This window comes from Phocoena sinus, chromosome 5, assembly GCF_008692025.1.
Source record: "Phocoena sinus isolate mPhoSin1 chromosome 5, mPhoSin1.pri, whole genome shotgun sequence".
Taxonomy (NCBI): domain Eukaryota; kingdom Metazoa; phylum Chordata; class Mammalia; order Artiodactyla; family Phocoenidae; genus Phocoena; species Phocoena sinus.
Window position 1 is genome coordinate 107,720,923 of NC_045767.1, and position 16,459 is coordinate 107,737,381.

At 36.2% G+C, this 16,459-nt stretch overlaps 1 protein-coding gene across 8 annotated transcripts in view; it reads right to left on the bottom strand.

Annotated features, from left to right (window-relative positions):
- ARFIP1 (ADP ribosylation factor interacting protein 1) overlaps positions 1–16,459 on the bottom strand; it is a 130,510-nt gene that overhangs the window by 34,320 nt on the left and 79,731 nt on the right. For all 8 annotated transcript variants that reach the window (XM_032633125.1, XM_032633122.1, XM_032633124.1 and 5 more), the window contains 2 exons: positions 11,901–12,122; positions 4,237–4,394 (listed from right to left, as the gene is read on the bottom strand). In XM_032633125.1, coding sequence (XP_032489016.1) covers positions 4,237–4,394; positions 11,901–12,122 — 380 coding nt within the window. The remainder of the gene's footprint in view (positions 1–4,236; positions 4,395–11,900; positions 12,123–16,459) is intronic.

Consider the following 16,459-nt stretch of genomic DNA (forward strand, 5'->3'; position numbering starts at 1 on the left):
TATTTTTAAAAGCATGTTAGAAATTAAGGCTGAAGAGAAACATATGACATACTTCAAATGAAATATATTTTATATTTTAAAATACCTAAAACTAAAAATAGTAGCTAAAATATATTTCAGGACAGGTGGACAATTACAAAGTCTATAGAAACTAGATTCATGTAGTTCTTAACTGGGAAGTGATAGGGGATACTTTTGGAACAAAAGAATTTTCATCTTCAAAAGCACATATTTAAAATCTTTTTAGACTAGAAAATAAGAATGCTTAAAATGATTAAACAGGTAAAAGGGAAAACAAATTAGGATACTAAGAGTAAGGAATAGATAGATTTGGAAAAGAACCAGAGTTTACAGAAGTGAAAAATTTACATAATAAATGTATATACTTTGAAATAATGTATATACTTTGAAAAATACTGGCAATGCCCATGAAAGGATTTAAACAGAGACTGGAAAACCAGTTACTGGGAACTGAAGCAAGTCCCACTGGAAGATACCTTATTGAGACATTCCTGCAATGTTATTGAGGGAAATCATATTGATAAGATTTCTTCTGTTTCTTTGTTCCCACCTTCTGATTTTAATACAATGTTAGTAAATACTTCAAACAATAAAGAAAAATAAAAAACCAAGCCCAAATCCTAAATAAGGCACACAGATCCATCTGTGTCCTTCTCCCACCTGACAACCACAGCTATTTGTCTTGACCTTCCTATCCAAGTCATTAAGAATCTGATTGAGATCTGGTAAGAATCTGATTTAGTATGTTAATACTAAACTGAAAATTACAAACACAGCATAGGATAGAAGCATCTTTTCTTGTGCAAAGATCAAAAGTTAACCTTCCATAAAAAAAAAAAATCCCGTTTAAAATCACATCAAACAAAACAAACAAAACAAAATAAAACAAACCTAGCAATAAACCTAACCAAGGAGGTGAAAGACCTATATGCTAAGAACTATAAAATACTGATAAAGGAAATTGAAGGTGACTCACAGAAATGGAAAGATATCCCACACTCTTGGATTGGAAAAAATTAATATTATTAAAATTGCCATACTACCTAAAGCAATCTACAGATTTTATGAGATCGCTATTCAAATTACCCATGACTTTTTTCACGGAAGTAGAACAAATAATCCTAAAATTTGTAGGGAACCATAAAAGACCCAGAACTGCCAAAGCAATCTGGAGGAAAAGGAACAAAGCAGGAGGCATAACCCTCCCAGACCTCAGATAATACTATAAAGCTACAGTAATCAAAACAGCATGGTATTGGCACAAAAATGGACATATGGATCAATGGAACAGAACAGAGAGCCCAGAAATAAACCCATACACCTATGGTCAATTAATCTTTGACAAAAGAGGCAAGAATATACAATGGAGAAAAGACAGTCTCTTCCACAAGTGGTGTTGGGAAAGCTGGACAGCCGCATGTAAATCAATGAAGTTACAACACACCCTCACACCATACACAAAACCAAACTCAAAATGGCTTAAAGACTTAAGTATAAAACATGACACCTTATAACTCCTAGAAGAGAACATAGGTAAAACATTCTCTGACATCAAATGTAGCAATATTTTCTTAGATCAGTCTCCCAAGGCAATAGAAACAAAAGCAAAAATAAACAAATGGGACCTAATCAAACATAAGCTTTTGCACATCAAAGGAAACCATAAACAAAACGAAAAGACAATGTATGGACTGGGAGAAAATATTTGCTAACGATGTGACCAACAAGGATTTAATTTCCAAACTATACAAACAGCTCACACAACTCAATATCAAAAAAAAACCCAATTAAAAAATGGGAAGAAAACCTAAATAGACATTTCTCCAGAGAAGACATACAGACATCCACTAGGCACATGAAAGGTTGCTCAACATCTCTAATTATTAGAGAAATGCAAATCAAAACTACAATGAGGTATCACCTCACACCAGTCAGAGTGACCATCATCAAAAAAAAGTCTACAAATAATAAATAAATGCTAGAGGGGTTCTGGAGAAAAGGGAACCATCCTACACTGTTGGTGGGACTGTAAATTGGTGCAGTCACTATGGAAAACAGTATGGAGGTACCTTAAAAAACAAAAAATAGAGTTACCATATGATCCAGCAATCCCACTCCTGGGCTCTTATCTGGAAAAGATGAAAACTCTAATTCAGAAAGATACATGCACCCCAATGTTCACAACAACACTACTTACAATAACCAAGACATGGAAGCAACCTAAGTGTTCACTGAGAGATGAGTGGATAAAGATGTGTTACATATATACAATGGAATACTACTCAGCCATAAAAAAGAATGAAATATTGCCATTTGTAGCAACATGGATGGACCTAGAGATTACCATACTAAGTGAACTAAGTCAGACAGAGAAAGACAAATACTACATGATATCACTTATTTGTGGAATCTGAAAAATAATACAAATGAACTTATTTACAACTCAGAAACAGACTCATACACATAGAAAACAAACTTTTGGTTACCAAAGGGGAAAGGGGGGAGGGATAACAGATACATACCACTATATATAAAATACATAAACAACAAGGATTTACTGTATAGCACAAGGAACTATATTCAGTATCTTGTAATAACCTATAAAGGAAAAGAATCTGAACAAGAATATATACATACCTGAATCATTTTGCTATACACAATACTGTAATACTGTAAATCAACTATAGTTCAATAGAAAAAAAAAAGAGTTTCAGGAGAGTAAGGAGGGTGTGTGTAAAAAGGTAAGCTACAGACAGAACATGGTAGTAACTTTTTATAGCTTGAATTGGAATTGTGTAAGTGTTTATAAGGTACAAAAATGTTTTCAGTAACTACCACCAATAAATTTTAAGAAAAAAAAAAGTTAACTTTCCAAGTGGTTTGGGCTTTTAGCTATATAAAGCATAAGGACATATATACTTCAGAAAAAGCACTCAATAGCAAAAAGACTAGATGAGTTTAGAGTTTTCATAGGCATTTCTCACATTATTAAACTACATCAAGAGGCCAAAAGTAAAGTTATATACCCAAAAGGTAAAGTTTGCACTATCTTCAACTATGCTATAAAAAGTATAACAGAAAATAAAGAAATCAAGTGTTCAGAGGAAAAAAACTCAAAGGGGACAGGAATGAGTGGGGGAAAAAAACTGGGCCTGGAATCAAAGTTGAAAAATGCTATCGTAGATCTGCTACTTTTTAGACATTTCTAAGTACCGATTAATATGCATTTTGTTTACCTAACAGGATGGTTATGAGATAGGGAAATTGTGTGTGTGTGTGTGTGTGTGTGTGTATAAAAAGATGTATGAGGGCTTCCCTGGTGGCGCAGTGGTTGAGAATCCGCCTGCCGATGCACGGGACACGGGTTCGTGCCTCGGTCCGGGAAGATCCCACATGCCGCGGAGTGGCTGGGCCCGTGAGCCATGGCTGCTGAGCCTGTGAGTCCAGAGCCTGTGCTCCGCAACAGGAGAGGCCACAACAGTGAGAGGCCCGCGTACCGCAAAAAAAAAAAAAAAAAAAAAAGATGTATGAAAACACTGCATTATAAACAACTATGAAAATTTAAGGTAAATAATTTATGTAAAAGGTAAAATTTGGAAGATTGTGAAGCCTGGTTATAATCTGAATAACCAACATAAACAAAATCATGGAGGCAGAAATGAGCCAGTATATTCAAGAGAAATTGAAACTATGAATCTGGCTGTTGCGGAAGCAGTGTAACTGCTTATAGGGAAGCAGTGGTAGTATGATTGAAGAGGCAGGCTTAGGCCAGATTAGAAAGGGCATCTGGTATCTACCTGGCAGAACACAAGGCCCTGTCCTCTTCCAAGGAAGCTGGAGCCGGGAGCTCCTCCACCTCCCTATTCCCTAGCAGGCAGGGTTTGGGCACATGGCCAGCGCTCAACCGGATACTCTCAATGCAATGAAGCAAGGTACTCAGGAGCTTTTGGAAATTTTTATTTATGGGAGCTGTAGCAGCATCAGGTACCCTAATTAGATTCTTCTGAGGCATTAACTTGGCTTTGGTTCTTGCTTGTTTCTAGAATCTGTTCTCCTGCCTTTCTGTTAGCTCTGTGGGCTACCCTATAACCTTCTAATAAATTCTTTTTCTGCCCATATTGGCCAGAGTCAGTTTCTCTTATTTGCAACCCAAGACCTTAACCAAATTATGTACCACCTGGTAAAACAGACAATATAATGAAAATCTATACCTACCTGGCACTTTCATACTGTTTCACAGTCATTAATGTATCCTCAATTGTTTTATTCACCAAAGTGTTCACACTGGCAATGAAAAAATTAATGGCTCCTAGAAGAGTTTCTCCATTTTTAGCCAGCAGTTTCTGTGTATCTGCATTATAGCCAAATTCTTCCTAAAACAAAAAAGTCATCTTAATTTATCCAGTTACAAATTAGTAAATGTGACTAAAGAAAATCTCAAACATATCACTATTGGGAAAATATCTGATTTAGAAATCTAGCTTTAGAAGTTTTCTCTTTCAATGTTTAAATAAATAAAAGGAATCTAAATCACAACTAGCTACAGAATTCCAGAAAAAGTCGAATAAACCAAATTGTTCAGCTCTGAGGCATAGCTAAAATCAAATAATTTTAAAAAGTGAAACTACTTTGTACTAGAAAAATTATTTTCATTTCTACGTTTTGTTTCTATTATACTGTAAGCACAGCTGTTAAGAAGAAAACTATAGCAGATTATTAATCAGAGAAACTTTAACTTTCACAACCAAATTAGGTAACAATTGGCTAAAACCTTCAGACATAAAATAGATTGTAATTTTTGTGTTTTGACTGAATCTCCTTAAAGTATAAATATTAACAATACACACTTCTTTGTAAACTTAGCAACCAGTTGACTCCCAAGCTCAGATCTATCTGGACAAACAGCTGAGGAAAGATCACTCAACACCAGTTTTAGTTCATTTTCTCTGAATAAACTGAGTCTTAGCTTAGCAAACATTACACATGACTCCTTAACATATGAATGGCAAGGGCTAACTCTAAATTTTGAGCAGAGAAAGCTTTCCAGTCTAAGTTTGATTAGTTAACAGATTATCAGGAACACATCTGACCAAATAAAAACTTTGATCATATCTTATTATAAGATATATCATTCAATTTGAGAATTGTGAGTTTGTTAAAAACATTTTAAAATTTCAACTGAAAAAAATAATGTAATATTAAATTAACTAGAATTTTAGAAGATGCAAATTTAACGTTAGTGCTATAGGTACAATTAAATTTCCAGGTGATAGAATATTCAATAATTAATAAACACAGAAAGTAAAATTATCTTTATTATGCTAAAAGCATTTTCCATCTAAGAGAGGTCCATGTAACTCTTTACTTGGAACTCAGTCTTCAAAATTGTAGAGCCCTTGATTTGCAAATATTGGCAGATAAGGATTACATAAGAGGACTATCAATCAATATATGTAAAAACTAAAATAAAAGGCAGAAAAGCTGAAGAGTTTTGGCACCATTTTTACAAGCTAAGTTACAATATTGAAGACTAAATAAATGTTACTGGAAATAGAATATAGGAGAGAACATTAAAAAAAAACTTAGAAAGAGTTCACACAATTGTTCTTATTTTCTTTGGTGTTCATTAAGAGGTAAAAGGCAAAATTAAAAAATCACCAAATAAGAGGAAGAAAAATATGAAATTGAGTTGGATATAAATATCATAGTTTTTCTATTCACTGTATAACAAAGTATATGTCATTGTATCATATCCCTGTAACACTGTTCATTGCTAAAAGTTTTCAACATCCACAATTCCACATTAACTTTGAAAATGCCAGAAGTCCTAATTTAGCCACAGGGAGATCTATATAACCTAGAAAGCTGTGCTTTTACTAACAACAAATAAACAAAAAAAACAGAGTACTGTAAGATGAAATCACTGCAGATTGATATGTTATACAGCAGAATTTGGAATCCTATATTTACAGATGAGAAAAACAGCCTTAAATTCAAAGCAGACAGGAGGAGTAAATGGACACTGTTCTGTTTCATGAGTGTAAATCTCGCCCATAATTCTGTGATGAAAATGTGCATAAAACTTCAGATTTTATTGCATAATTTGGAAACTTAATTTGCTAAAATAAAAAAGCTTTTTTATAGTAAGGTACAAGAGACATAGTAGTAAATGTTACAAAACAATTAGGACACTAGAAATAAATAAATATACATATGCATATGCATTATAAATACATAATTAAATATGCTTTTTTGGCAATGAAAATAAAATAAAACATGCCTCAACCTTCATTTAGTTGATAAGTTATTTTAGTATTCTCAGTTGGACAGGGGTATTTTACACATTATTTTAATAGTCAAAGGGTATACGTATCAAGAACAGGGCTGCAGTTCTAATCTGTCAGTGAAGAAGAAAGGCCAACACAATTCCTTGATCTAAAAATTTACTTGCTTTATATATAGAGAGAATGAAGTTTCAAAACACTTGAACTATTTTCTCTTCAGCAGCTCCTACATTATTTACAGTATTTATCAGATGTAAAGGTACCAAATATAAATGACCACCATTTCCCATTCAGCTTATACATTAGGACTAAATAACAGAAGCATATGATTGGACCTAAAACATCTAGTTTTAGTAATAGATATTATTACCTAATTAATCACAAATGAGTTATTTTAAACAATAATGCAAAAAAACTAGAATCACAAGAACTAATTGACAATTGATAGTAATTCGGACTGTGGAAACTTTCCTAATCTCAATGTAGATGTTACCCTCTAAATTGAGAAAATGCAATTTAATAAGGTGCCATGGTACAACAGAACTAGGAGGAAGGCATGTGATAAAATGGTAAAAGTCTAGTTTAGAAATTCAAACAGTTTGGAAATTCAAACAGTTTGGGAATTCATATCTTGATTCTGCCACTCAATGGATTTGTGTCTCTCATGAATAACTCAAATTCTTTGGGCCTCCATTTCCTTACTAATAAAATGAAGATAATTCCCTTACAAGCTTGACAGGAAGTCTAACAAGGCAACCTGTATAAAGTTTCTGACAGATGACAGGCATTCATTAAAAGATCATTTCCTGGGCTTCCCTGGTGGCGCAGTGGTTGAGAGTCCGCCTGCCGATGCAGGGGCTGCGGGTTCGTGCCCTGGTCCGGGAAGATCCCACATGCCGCGGAGCGGCTGGGCCCATGAGCCATGGCCGCTGAGCTTGTGCGTCCGGAGCCTGTGCTCCACAACGGGAGAGGCCACAACAGTGAGAGGCCCGCGTACAGCAAAAAAAAAAAAAAAAAAAGATCATTTCCTATCCCCTTCAGGAGATTTGACTTTTTTTACTGCTGGATATTGGTTGTTTCTCTAGAAAATGAAGAAACTGGACTAATCTATAAATTCTTCCTCAACCCCCAAATGTCACAATCTCAACAACAGCTATCATAACCATCATAATTTATCTAGTGCCACTATGTGCCAGCCCCTGCCCTATGTATTTTCCAGAAATCTCAGTTAATATGGCATAAGGTGGAAGGAAGTGGACCTCAGCTCTTTACTGTACTCTATAAGCTTTTCCTCAAAAAGAACCAACAGGCAAAGAAGGGAGTTACTGTGTTGGCGGGTGTGACTGATCCTGATTACCAAGGAGAATTTGGACTGCCCCTCCACAATGGAGGTAAGGAAGAGTAAGCCTGGAACCCAGGTGATCCCTTACTACTACCATGTCCTGTGATTAATTTCAATGGAAAACTACAATAGCCCATTTCACGAAGGACTGCTAATGGTCTGGACCTTGCAGGAATGATGGTTTGGGTCACCTCACCAGGCAAAGAACCACCACAGACTGAGGTGCTACCTGAGAACAAATGCAGTATGGAATGGGTAGTGGAAGAAGCTACAACCATGTGACCATTTGTAGAAATGAGGACTATAATTCTTATTTCTTCCTTACTTTGTTATGAATGTTTGTGTGTGTGTGTGTGTGTGTGTGTGTGTAAAGCAAGTACCTTTGTTTTCTTCCCTCTCTTATCTTTCCTCCCTTATCACATAAGATATATTAACTTTATATCATGATATATAGCTATTGTTAACTTAACACCATAGTATTTAAGTTTCAGGAGATCAAGGAAAAAAGTGATCCTCACCCAAGGACTTTGCATCATCTTCTAGGGAAAGAGTTGCTGTGTCTTTGATAGTACACAGGATAGTTATATCACATTAGGTGGAAGTAAGACTTTATTGTCTTGATTTGGAGATTAAGTGTGGTTTAAAGAGATGCATATAAGTGCTGCTAAGTTGACAAAGGGTGGACTGTGATGGTTAATTTTATGTGCCCACTTGATAAGACTATGGTGTCCAGCTGTTTGGTCAAACATCAGTCTAGATGTTGCTACAAAGGTGCAGATTTTGTGATGTGATCCACATTTACGATGATAAACACTGAAGACGTGGTTTAAAGTTGGCTTTAAGGAGATTATCCTCCATAACATGATGGGCCTCATCTAATCAGCTGAAGGTCGTAAGAGCAAAAGTTTGAGGTTTCCTGGAGAAGAAGGAATTCCATCTTAACACTGTAACACAGAAACCTTGTCCAAGTTTCCAGCCTTCTGGCCTACCCTATGGATTGCAGACTTGCCAATCCCTATAACAGTGTCAGCCAATTCCTTAAAATAAATCTTTTGTGTGTGTGTGTGTGTGTGTGTGTGTGTGTGTGTGTGTGTGTGTGTATCTCCTATTGATGCTCTTTCTCTGGAAAACCTTGAATGATACAAAAACATCCTCCTTGTAAATGTTGATTCCAGATTTCAAATTCATCTCCAGTAGGTTCTAGTTTACCATTACTTTTACATTTATAAATATCAATTAGAATGTTCAATGAATTTTTAAAAATTTCTATATTATATATTTCCTTCAAATCACTTTTGTATACGCATTTACTTTCAGCATTTGTTCACTAACAAATATATCAAGTATATTTTGGTGCATAAACATCATAAAAGAAGGAATATCATGTCTTCTTAGCAAAACAGGATGGTCCAGATTCTTTAAAAAAATGTTGCTTGTTGGAGTTGCTCCTGTTGAACAACTCACTAAATGAAAATACCTGGGATAGTTTGTGCATCAACTTGGTTGGGTCACAGTGTCCAAATATTTGGTCAAACATTATTCTGATGTTTCTGTGAGGGTGTTTCTGAATGAGACTTATATTTTAATTGGTGTACTGTTAGTAAAGCAGACTGCCCTGCATAACGTGAGCGGGTGTCATGCAATCAGCTGAAGACCTTAATAGAACAACAACTGACCTCCCCTAGACAAGAAAGAATTCTGCTAGCAGACTGCCTTTGGACTTGTACTGCTACTCTTTCCTGGGTCTCCAGCCTGCCAGCCTACCCTACAGATTTTGGGTAGCAGCCTTGCCAATCATGTGAACCAATTTCTTAAAATAAATCTCTATATAGCTATGTATCCTGTTGATTCTGTTTCTCTGGAGAATCTTGACTAACACAATACCGTATTTCCTTTTGTCCTTAAAAATACATTATTATTCAATGACTCTTTAAGAAAATTCACGTAGGATATCATCATTGGAATACTTATAGCCCGCAATTTCACTGATATTATCCAATTTTGCCATCACTGTTAAGAGTCAATACTGCTATCTTTTTGCAGTCATCTTCTGATTTGTGTAGTAATTGTGAAATGTATTCATCTGGTATTGTAGTCTCTTTCCATTATGTGCAAAAATGAAAAATTCCAAAATTCTTAATTGTGTTGCACGAACATTAAAAAACAAACAAACAACTACATAAATAGTTTCTCCAGATTTCTTTTTGGCAATGCAAACAAACAAAAAGTATTTATCTCACTATTGTATCATTCTTCTAGGCAATGCTGTCATTCTTTAGTTTTCTTATTGTCTTAGTCATTTTTAACATGGTAGGAAAAAACTGATGAGTAATAACGAAATAATTCCTAAGATGGTGAAACAGCAAAATGTTTTAAGATATAGGAAAATAGGATCATTAAGATCCCATATTGTGTCTGATTTCCAATGGACCCATATGGTAGCTGCAAGATAACAAGTTTTATTCTATTAAAAGCATAAGTAAATTTTCTCATTGGAAGACCTCCAAGAAAGAATAAAGTCATGAAATACCAATCCTTACAGAGAGTTAAAAATGCTCAAATAAAAAACTCAAAAATTCAAACTGGGTCCAATGGACTTGAATACTGAGGATTACCCTCTCAGTTCTGTTTAAAAAAAAAAGGACTTCACATCTGTAAAAGAAAGATAATAAAAGTACTACTAGCTAAGACTGGGCATTAGATGAGCTAATACACATATAAACCACTGTATCTAGTGTATAGTAAGTCCCCAATCTCTGTTAACTATTATAATTAATAGGTTCTACTGAATATAGCATCAGTGATAACTGAATATAGCATCAGTTCTACTGAATATAGCATCAGTGATAACATTACTGCAGCACTTCCCCAGACCCTATACTCTGGCTACCTCTCTCCATACTGTGGGGATTTTTCTCTGGGTCACAGACCATCTAAAGATTCCATTTAAAGAGACAGCAAGAGATCATGGAAAGGGACTTCCCTTGTGATCCAGTGGTTAAGAATCTGTCTTGCAATGCAGAGGACACTGGTTCAATCCCTGGTTGGGGAACTAAGATCCCACGTGCCACAGGGCAACTGGGCCTGCACGCCACAACTAGAGAGCCCATGCACCACAACTACTGAGCCCACTTGCTCTGGAGCCTGCGCACCTCAACAAAGAGCCTGTGCGCTGTGTGCTGCAACTAAGACCCGACGCAGCCAAAAAATAAATACTTTAAAAAATGCTATTAATTCTTATTTAAAAAAAAAAGAGATCATGGAGAAACAAAAAGGCCTGGATATAAATTCCAATTCTATCTTTTATTTGTTTTGTGAGTTTATAAAAACTACGTAAACTCTCTTGGCCTCAACTTCCTCATCTATAAATAGGGGATAACATTTCTTGCAGTGTTAGATAAATTACATGATATAATGGTTATAAAGCACCTAGCCCATTATATTGAAATTTTGGATACTCAATAATTACAGCTGTTATGATAACTCAGCTTCCTAAATATTAGTTTCATTCTTCTTTTTGACTATCTCATGACTCAGAATTGAATCTCAATGTTTTTCTCAACATTGTCATCTGTAGCCAAACTTTCTTTGTCCAAGATACTAGATATTATCAAATTATTTAATGCTCTAAATTATCTAACTGTACAAGTTAGAAGTCTGTAGGCAAGGAATTTCTGTACCTTTTGGCTCCACGTGAGGAAAAAAAAAAGACATAAAAGGAGTCACTTAAGATATTATTAGGATTTGTTAATAATGCTTTGCTGAATACTTATATAGATATATACAGAAAAATAATTTCATTCTAAAATTCACAATTTTACAGTAATGATTTCAGTAAAAGTGTATCACAAATGCAGCCAAGCAAGCTACTCTTTGCTCAGGACATTCAGAGACTACGCAGGAGATTTTCAATAGGTGCCTGAATTTACTTTTTACCCACACCCAGCTATATACATAGCTATGATTCTTTCTAGGCTCTAGCAGGCTGAGTACTCTTTTTCCTTTCCTCTACCAAGTTCCCTTGCCCTGAAACCTCCAGATGACATCTTCTTGAGGGTACAACTGGACCACTATGTTGGTAGAAGTCAGTTGGGCCTTCCTGAAAATTAGATGAAATACCTTAAAGAACACCACAAGATTACAATTTTATTAAGAATTCAGCAAATCAGAAATGTAACAACTTACCTCTTGGTATACTCCTATTGCCATTTTCATCCCCCTCACCCCCCAATAGTTATTTCAAATAATCTTACATGGAGTTCTAGTGACTTCAAACTCAGGTCAGCAAATGCATCTCCAAGTTGCCTTTGGGTATGCACCATCTGGAAAAGCTGGGTTGACAATGTCTGAGCCAGTTTTAGAATATTTTCATATTTTTTCTTGTTATCTCTTAATATATCAATCTGAGCTTCAAGTTCAAGGTCCACAGTTCTTGATCCACGGCCCAGCTTCTCAGAGATAATCTGTCGAGTGCACTAGAAGTGGAAAGATATACTTTGTTTAGGAAGAAAAAAGAACAGAAGAAAAAAACAGTAATACAGCAATCCAAAGTGCAAATGCTGGAGCATATGGCATACACCATTTTTGGCTTCAAACAAGCTAGCCTAACAAACAGAAAATTGTCAGCCCCCTTAGAGGTTCATCAGGACTCAGAAAGTAAATTTTTTTTTTTTTTTTTGCGGTACGTGGGCCTCTCACTGTCGTGGTCCCTCCCGTTGCGGAGCACAGGCTCCACACGCCCAGGCCCAGCGGCCATGGCCCACGGGCCCAGCCGCTCCGTGGCACGTGGGATACTCCCGGACCGGGGCACGAACCCGTGTCCCCTGCATCGGCAGGCGGACTCTCAACCACTGCGCCACCAGGGAAGCCCCAGAAAGTAAATTTATCAGACATGTTTTTTAACTATTACTTATTAGAGGAAGTTTTAAGACGTATCTAGCTAGTGTATATACTGCCAGATGAACTCTCTCACATAATCATATTTCAAGTTTTGTGCACTTTGGTAGATTACTGAAAACAACTGAGATACTTGGCATTGATTTAAGAACGATACTCAACTATTAATATAGGAATAATAAGAATACCAAAATTCTACTCTCCTATTGGTTTCAAATGCTTTTTTTCCTTTGATTTTCCCCTTAAATAGCTGCGTATATGTGTGTGAGTAGGAAGAATGAGGGGAAGAAAGGAAGGAGAAAGAAGAAAGAGGAGGTAGGGAGGGAGGGAAGGTGGAGGAACAGGAGCATCCCAAATTGTGGAGGTGGACTTTGAGAGGAAGATTTATTATTTTTTCCCCTTTTCCTCTTTTAGTGAGTGTGTATGTGTATGCTTCTGTGTGAGATTTTGTCTCTATAGCTTTGCTTTCACCATTTGTCCTGGGTTTTATCCGTCCAATTTTTTTTTTTTTTACTTTTTAAAAACAATTTTTTTCTTAATAATTATTTTTTATTTTAATAACTTTATTTTATTTTATTTCTCTTTCTTTCTTTCTCTTCCCTCCTTCCTTCCTTCCTCCCTCACTCCCTCCCTCCCTTCCTATCTTTCTTTCTACTTTTTCTCCCTTTTATTCTGAGCTGTGTGGATGAAAGGCTCTTGGTGCTGCAGCCAGGAGTCAGTGCTGTGCCTCTGAGGTGGCAGAGCCAACTTCAGGACACTGGTCCACAAGAGACTTCCCAGCTCGACGTAATATCAAACGGCGAAAATCTCCCAGAGATCTCCATCTCAACACCAACACCCAGCTCCACTCAACGACCAGCAAGCTACAGTGCTGGACACCCTATGCCAAACAACTAGCAACACAGGAACACAACCCCACCCATTAGCAGAGAGGCTGCCTAAAATCATAATAAGTCCACAGACTCCCCCAAACACACCACCAGACGTGGACCTGCCCACCAGAAAGACAAGATCCAGCCTCATCCACCACAACACAGGCACTAGTCCCCTCCACCAGGAAGCCTACACAACCCACTGAACCAACTTTAGCCACTAGGGACAGACACCAAAAACAAAGGGAACTACGAACCTGCAACCTGCAAAAAGGAGACCCCAAACACAGTAAGATAAGCAAAATGAGAAGACAGAAAAACACACAGCAGATGAAGGAGCAAGATAAAAACCCACTAGACCTAACAAATGAAGAGGAAATAGGCAGTCTACTTGGAAAAGAATTCAGAATAAGGATAGTAAAGATGATCCAAAATCTTGGAAATAGAATAGACAAAATGCAAGAAACATTTAACAAGGAACTAGAAGAACTAAAGAGGAAACAAGCAACGATGAACAGCAGAAAAAATGAAATAAAAAATACTCTAGAAGGGATCAGTAGCAGAATAACTGAGGCAGAATAACGGATAAGTGACCTGGAAGATAAAATAGTGGAAATAACTACTGCAGAGCAGAATAAAGACAAAAGAATGAGGACAGTCTCAGAGACCTCTGGGACCACATTAAACGCACCAACATTCGAATTATACAGATCCCAGAAGAATAAGAGTAAAAGAAAGGGACTGAGAAAATGTTTGAAGAGATTATAGTTGAAAACTTCCCTAATATGGGAAAGGAAATAGTTAATCAAGTCCAGGAAGCACAGAGAGTCCCATACAGGATAAATCCAAGGAGAAACACACCAAGACACATATTAATCAAACTGTCAAAAATTAAATACAAAGAAAACATATTAAAAGCAGCAAGGGAAAAACAACAAATAACACACAAGGGAATCCCCATAAGGTTAACAGCTGATCTTTCAGCAGAAACTCTGCAAGCCAGAAGGGACTGGCAGGACATATTTAAAGTGATGAAGGAGAAAAACCTACAACCAAGATTACTCTCTCCAGGAAGGATCTCATTCAGATTTGATGGAGAAATTAAAACCTTTAGAGACAAGCAAAACCTGATAGAGTTCAGCACCACCAAACCAGCTTTACAATATATGCTAAAGGAACTTCTCTAGGCAAGAAACACAAGAGAAGGAAAAGACCTACAATAACAAACCCAAAACAACTAAGAAAATGGGAATAGGAACATACATATCGATAATTACCTTAAATGTAAATGGATTAAATGCTCCCACCAAAAGACACAGACTGGCTGAATGGATACAAAAATAAAACCCATATATATGCTGTCTATAAGGGACCAACTTCAGACCTAGGGACACATGCAGACTGAAAGTGAGGGGATGGAAAAAGATATTCCACGCAAATGGAAATCAAAAGAAAGATGGAGTAGCAATTCTCGTTATCAGACAAAATAGACTTTAAAATAAAGACTATTACAAGAGACGAAGTTGGACACTACATAATGATCAAGGGATCGATCCAAGAAGAAGATATAACAATTGTAAATATTTGTGCACCCAACTTAGGAGCACCTCAATACATAAGGCAAATACTAACAGCCATAAAAGGGGAAATCGACAGTAACACAGAAAGAGTAGGGGACGTTAACACCTCACTTTCACCAATGGACAGATCATCCAAAATGAAAATAAACAAGGAAACACAAGCTTTAAATGATACATTAAACAAGATGGAATTAATTGATATTTATAGGACATTCCAACCAAAAACAACAGAATACACATTTCTCTCAAGTGCTCATGGAACATTCTCCAGGATAGATCATATTTTGTGTCTCAAATCAAGCCTTCATAAATTTAAGAAAACTGAAATTGTATCACGTACGTTTTCCGACCACAACGCTATGAGACTAGATATCAATTACAGGAAAAGATCTGTAAAAAATACAAACACATGGAGGCTAAAAAATACACTACTTAATAACGAGTGATCAGTGAAGAAATGAAAGAGGAAATCAAAAAATACTTAGAAACAAATGACAATGGAGACACGACAACCCAAAACCTATGGGATGCAGCAAAAGCAGTTCCAAGAGGGAAGTTTATAGCAATACAATCCTAGCTTAAGAAACAGAAAACATCTCAAATAAAAAACCTAACCTTGCATCTAAAGCAATTAGAGAAAGAGGAACAAAAAAACCCCAAAGTTAGCAGAAGGAAGGAAATCATGAATATCAGATCAGAAATAAATGAAAAAGAAAAGAAGGAAATGATAGCAAAGATCAATAAAACTAAAAGCTGGTTCTTTGAGAAGATAAACAAAATTGATAAACCATTAGCCAGACTCATCAAGAAGAAAAGGGAGAAGACTCAAATCAATAGGATTAGAAATGAAAAAGCAGAACTGCCACTGCAGAAATACAAAAGATCATGAGAGATTACTACAAGCAACCCTATGCCAATAAAATGGACAACCTGGAAGAAATGGACAAATTCTTAGAAATGCACAACATGCCAAGACTCAATCAGAAAGAAATAGAAATTATGAACAGACCAATTATAATCACTGAAATTGAAACTGTGATTTAAAATCTTCCAACAAACAAAAGCCCAGGACCAGATGGCTTCACAGGCAATTTCTATCAAACATTTAGAGAAGAGCTAACACCTATCCTTCTCAAACTCTTCCAAAATATAGCAGAGGGAGGAACACTCCCAAACTCATTCTACGAGGCCACCGTCACCCTGATACGAAAACCAGATAAAGATGTCACAAAGAAAGAAAACTACAGGCCAATATCACTGATGAACACAGATGTAAAAATCCTCAACAAAATACTAGCAAACAGAATCCAACAGCACATTAAAAGGATCATACACCATGATCAAGTGGGGTTTATTCCAGGAATACAAGGATTCTTCAATATATGCAAATCAATCAACGTGATACATATTAACAAACTGAAGGAGAAAAACCATATGATCACCTCAATAACTGCAGAGAAAGTT